The following is a 5063-nucleotide window of genomic DNA, read 5'->3' as shown; positions in this document are numbered from 1 at the left end:
CAAATGAAACCGATACAATCAAAGTAAATAAAGGTGGAAACAACAAGGTATCCAAGCGTCCGTCCGTCCATCAGCAAGATGATGAAGACAAGTTTGATGAAGAATCGTCAAAAGAAACAAGTGAAAACGTTTCAACCAAATCCAGTAACAATGAAAAGGTATCTCAGAGTCAGAAGAAGAAAGATGATGAAGGGGATGAAGAAAAAAACGAAATAACTGGTTCAACGCCAACAAATGATGATCCTGACAAGTTAACCAGTCCGGACAGTGGCGCAATACACGTATCGAATACCAAATTACCAAAAGAAGGCGATTTAATCAAATTAATTAAAAGTAATAACGTACCTCAGCGTGGTGATCAAAAGATGAAGAAAAATGAAGACACATATGATACAGAAATAAACAAACCAATCAAGCGGCGACAGAATTATGGCCGACGATCAGAACCAAACCAAGTAAGTTCCTTAAAAAGTTCACTTCTGATAAAGACATAAAAATCTTTTAAAGTTAAGAAATGTAAAACAAACGAAAGGTTAACAATAAAATGCGTCTATCTTTCCATTAACAGAAGAAACAACCTAAAAATCCGAATCCCAAATACGTCTTGGTTTCTTCATCAGACGACGAAGAGTTCCGTCCGTCCGTTCATCGGGGTAAGAAGCGACAGACCGGAAAACGAACAAAGCGACAGACCGGCAACAGCAATTCTGATTCGGACCGCAACAAAAAATCCAAACATGATGAAAGTGATCAAAGTGAGCTGTCCGTCCGTCCATCTGAAGAAAGTGATTTCGACGATGCAAAAAGCAACGCTTCTGACAATAGCAAGAATGACGCTTCTGACAATAGCAACGACGATCTATGTGATGAAGATTTGACGGATGCGACAAATAAGAAGAACTCAAGCGAAGTCATCCTTAACAACATTATTGAAAACAACAATCAGCTGTCCGTCCGTCTATCTAAAGAAAGTGATGTCAACGATGTCAACGCATCTGACAATAGCAAGAATGAAAACAACGACGACCCATTTGATGAAAATTCGACGGATGCGACAAATAAGAAGAACTCAAGCGTAATCATCATTAACGAAAGTATTGAAAACAACGACGAGCTGTCCGTCCGTCGATCTAAAGTAAGTGATGTCAACGCTTCTGACAATAGCAAGAATGAAAACAACGACGACCCATTTGATGAAAATTTGACGGATGCGACAAATAAGAAGAACTCAAGCGTAGTCACCATTAACGAAAGTATTGAAAACAACGACGAGCTGTCCGTCCATCCATCTAAAGAAAGTGATGTCAACGATGCAAAAAGCAATGAAAAAAACGTCAACAAGCGCAAGATGGACGATTTATCCGTCAATGAATTGAAACGCATTAAGGTCCATCAGGGCGATTCTGATAACAACAAAAGAAAAGATCATTCATCGTTGTCAGATGTCGATACGTCCGCCCGTCCATCCGGCAAAACTTTGGCTAAGAAAGTGCCAAAGAAAACAGCTAAAAAGCGTGGTGCGACGAATGATGTTGTTGATGGTGATGGGCGCCAACCAAAAAAACGCAAGAAGCAAAAGGACTCACAACAAGCTTCCGATGCAACTAAAGAACGTGGAAATAATGAAACGTTACCGAATAATGATGATGTTGATGCGGGTTCATCTGTTCAGAAAGCTCCAGTCTCTCGTCGTCTACTTAGAAGCAAAAAAGAATTTTAAACCTTGAAATTTAATGGCAATATTTTTTCAAATTAAAAAAGAAAAAATCAAATCATTTATTTTTTTCTCTCTTCGTAAATCAAATTTAATTTTTTTCTCTTTCTTATGATGAAAGTCATCATCTTGTAATTGATTAATCTCATAATTGATAATTATCTCTCATTTCGAATAAAATAATAATAATGAAAATACAGTATTTCTCTAATTACCGTTCGTCCGTTCAACAGGTTTGTATGCTCATTTTGAAAATGTTCTAGAGAAGAACACTTTCTTTTTATTGAATTAACTTAAGAAGTTATTTGACAGTCAAGAATATAGAAGGAAATATATCTTAATCCGTCCGTCCGTCCGTCGGATTTCACGGAAAAAATTTCACAGGAATTCACGTAAATTCACACTTTTGAATCGAGTGGTTATTGATGAGTTCGGTGAATTCGTGTGAATAGAATGAAATGTGTCAAATTAATAAAGTGAGGTTATGATAACCGCAATATTTTTTAATTTATTATTTTTTCAATATTTCCGATTGTTTTCGATAGAAAATCGCTCAAAATTGAAAATAAAATAAATTTTTATTTAAAAAATATAAAAAACATTTACAATTTTGTTATACAAAATATAAATATTGCAGTAATTGCCAGCAGATACTATTCATCACTATCTCACATATTTGAATGAAATCGCCGTAGAATTCACCGGAATTCATTCGTTTGTAGAAAAATTCAGTTAATTTAGATATTATTATAGAACTCAGTCGTTGAAAATTTTGAATTAAGCCCCTAGGTCTAACGCATACGAAACGGATGCACGATACATATTCCCCTTTCACTTCGTATGTTCGCTGGTATAGTGTGTTACCGGCAATAGCGTCAACGGCAGCACATACGAAGTGAAAGAGGAATATGTATCGTGCATCCGTTTCGTATGCGTTAGCCGCACGAGTTCAGCATTTCTCAGCTATATGCTGAGCAGCAGCAAATCATGATACTCTGGTTGCATTATAAACAATGAACGCAGCGACTCCACAATGTAGAGTCCATATACATTGATTAAGTTCATGAAGAAAGGCCAACGATTTCTGCCTCGTTGACATGAATAGCTATGACACAGTTGAATGGGTAAGAATAATCATGACCTCCAAACATTCTTTAAAAAAATACTGATACAAGACGATGAATTAAAATAAATGAGATACTAACTCGCGTTTAAAATAAATCTGATACTTGAAAGATATTGAAAATAAAAGTGGTATGTATCACATTTATTTTCAATTCGTTCAAGTATCAGATTTATTTTAACCCGACCGCCTTTATACCTAGGAAACCTCCTAGGGTCGAGAGACCTTTCCAACAAGACAATAATAAAAAATTGCTTTTGAAAAACACCGCTGTGGTGACCATCCGTGGAAAGCAACCAGAAAATAGAAAAACTTGACCCTAAGGGGCCTAGGGATGTAACCCTACTAAAACAGCCAATTTGGGAAAAGTGCTCATACACTTTTTTACTCCTCTTGAGCTAGTGAATCTGTAGTAGAGAGATTAGCATGGAATTGTGAATCACCCTGTATAATACTAGATAAACCATGGGGCGGAAATGAATGAGACGAAATTTTCTCTCTTATGGGCGCAGCCATATTGAAAATTTTGTATGCGCTTATATGTAAAATTGGTGGCGCCACTGGTACATTTGATGGAAAAAGCGTGCGAGAACACAGAGTAGCCTTTGCGCTCTTCGTCTCTGTGTTTGTACAGGCGGAGTCGTGCGTTTGCATTGTAGCGTGCACGCAACGAAATAAGACTTATTTCTAAGTATTATAAATAAATATCTTACTATAAATATGCCGCGGTAGTCCCTGGGAAAAAGAAGAACATGTTTATATGTAAATTACATAGGCATTTCCAGGCCATGAAATAAACACATTTTAAATTACCACGTGACAATTGCAGTGAAGTTGGCTACCAATATAAACATTTAATTAAAAAAAACGATGAGAATTCACACACTTTCAAACCATTTGGACGGACGGACGGTAACTAATCAAAAACACAATCGGTAGTTTTCACAATTGGTATCCACCAAAACGGGGGATGCTATTATTCGTTTGTAAACCCGAAAAAAATAACTCTTTTCTTCTAAAAGAACACTTTCAAAATAGTCATACGAATCTCTTGGACCGACGGACTGTAATTAGAGATATATTTCGAACTCTTCTATTTATATTTCCTTTTTATTCTTTTATTCGCAATAAGAGATAATCAAATACAATATAAAAAAAAGAAAAAATTGAATTTGATTTATCCATAGAAAAAAATAAATGAGTTAAGGAAAATAAAAAAATGTAGCCCTTAAAGTTCTTTTTTGCTTCTAAGAAAACGTCTATTTTGACGGATGGAAGCATTGTTGACCTTCGAAGCTTTCTGAACAGATGAACCCGCACCATGTTCGTTTGTTGCATGTTTTGAATCATTTTTCGGTAACGTTTTATTATTTATTTTTTTTTATTTTTCCTTCTTTAGTTGCAACGGAAGCTTTTTGTGGGTCCTTTTGCTTGTTGCCTTTTTTTGGTTGGCGCCCATCACCATCAACAACATTCGGCGCACTACGCTTTTTAGTTGTTTTCTTTTTGCTTGCATTTTTGACTTTCTTAGCCGAATTTTTGCCGGATGGACGAACGGACGTATCGATATGAATGACGGGCGATGAATGATCTTTTCTTTTATCGCCTTGATGGACCTTAATGCGTTTCGTTTCATTGACGGATGAATCGTCATCAGGATTTTTCTTCTTGCGCTTGTGGACCGTTTTTTCGCTTGAGACGTTCGCAGCCGCCTTGTTTTGTCGTTTTTTATCTTGAACTTTCTCTTGTAATGAATGGACGGACAGATCGTCGTCATCACTCTCACTTTCGTCACTACGGCTTTCGTCACTACGGTGAGACGAATATGTGTTCGATAGATCGGTATCAGAATCTTCGACCTCAGATGTGATTTCGCTCACGTGGCAGAACGAAGATTTGGTGGCTATGTCTGAATCAGAATCGCTGTTGTTACAATTTGCTGACTTCTTTGGCGTTCGTTTTCCGGTCTGTCGATGGATGGACGGACGGCTTTTTTTGAATGGAATAATCTCTTCGTCAAAACTATTCTCAGTGTTCTTCTGTAGATGGAAAGATAGAAGAATCTATATTGTTAGATACCTTTTCGTTTGGTTTTTATTTCTTAACCTTAAACATTTTTTTTGTCTTTATCAGAATCTCAACTTGAACTTACTCGTTTTTGCTGATGGACGGACGGACGCTTGTTGTTTCCACCTTTATTTACTTTGATTGTATCGGTTTCATTTG

At 36.6% G+C, this 5063-nt stretch overlaps 2 protein-coding genes across 2 annotated transcripts; one reads left to right on the top strand and one right to left on the bottom strand.

Annotated features, from left to right (window-relative positions):
• Window positions 1-74: 74 nt before the first annotated feature.
• On the top strand, window positions 75-1720 carry LOC116349034 (protein starmaker-like; the record flags this gene model as incomplete). Its single annotated transcript, XM_031780287.1, has 2 exons — window positions 75-455; window positions 569-1720. Coding segments are annotated over 2 exons (1533 nt in total), but the record flags the coding sequence as incomplete, so codon positions are not given.
• Window positions 1721-4096: 2376 nt separating this feature from the next.
• LOC116349035 (protein pxr-1-like) lies at window positions 4097-4876 on the bottom strand (the record flags this gene model as incomplete). Its single annotated transcript, XM_031780288.1, has 2 exons — window positions 4097-4137; window positions 4300-4876. Coding segments are annotated over 2 exons (618 nt in total), but the record flags the coding sequence as incomplete, so codon positions are not given.
• Window positions 4877-5063: the final 187 nt, after the last annotated feature.

The sequence above is a fragment of the Contarinia nasturtii genome, unplaced genomic scaffold, assembly GCF_009176525.2.
Source record: "Contarinia nasturtii isolate CC-2019 unplaced genomic scaffold, AAFC_CNas_1.1 Cnas_scaffold_2788, whole genome shotgun sequence".
NCBI lineage: Eukaryota > Metazoa > Arthropoda > Insecta > Diptera > Cecidomyiidae > Contarinia > Contarinia nasturtii.
The sequence above is the reverse complement of the archived record's forward strand: the minus strand, read 5'-3'. Positions and strand labels throughout refer to the sequence as shown.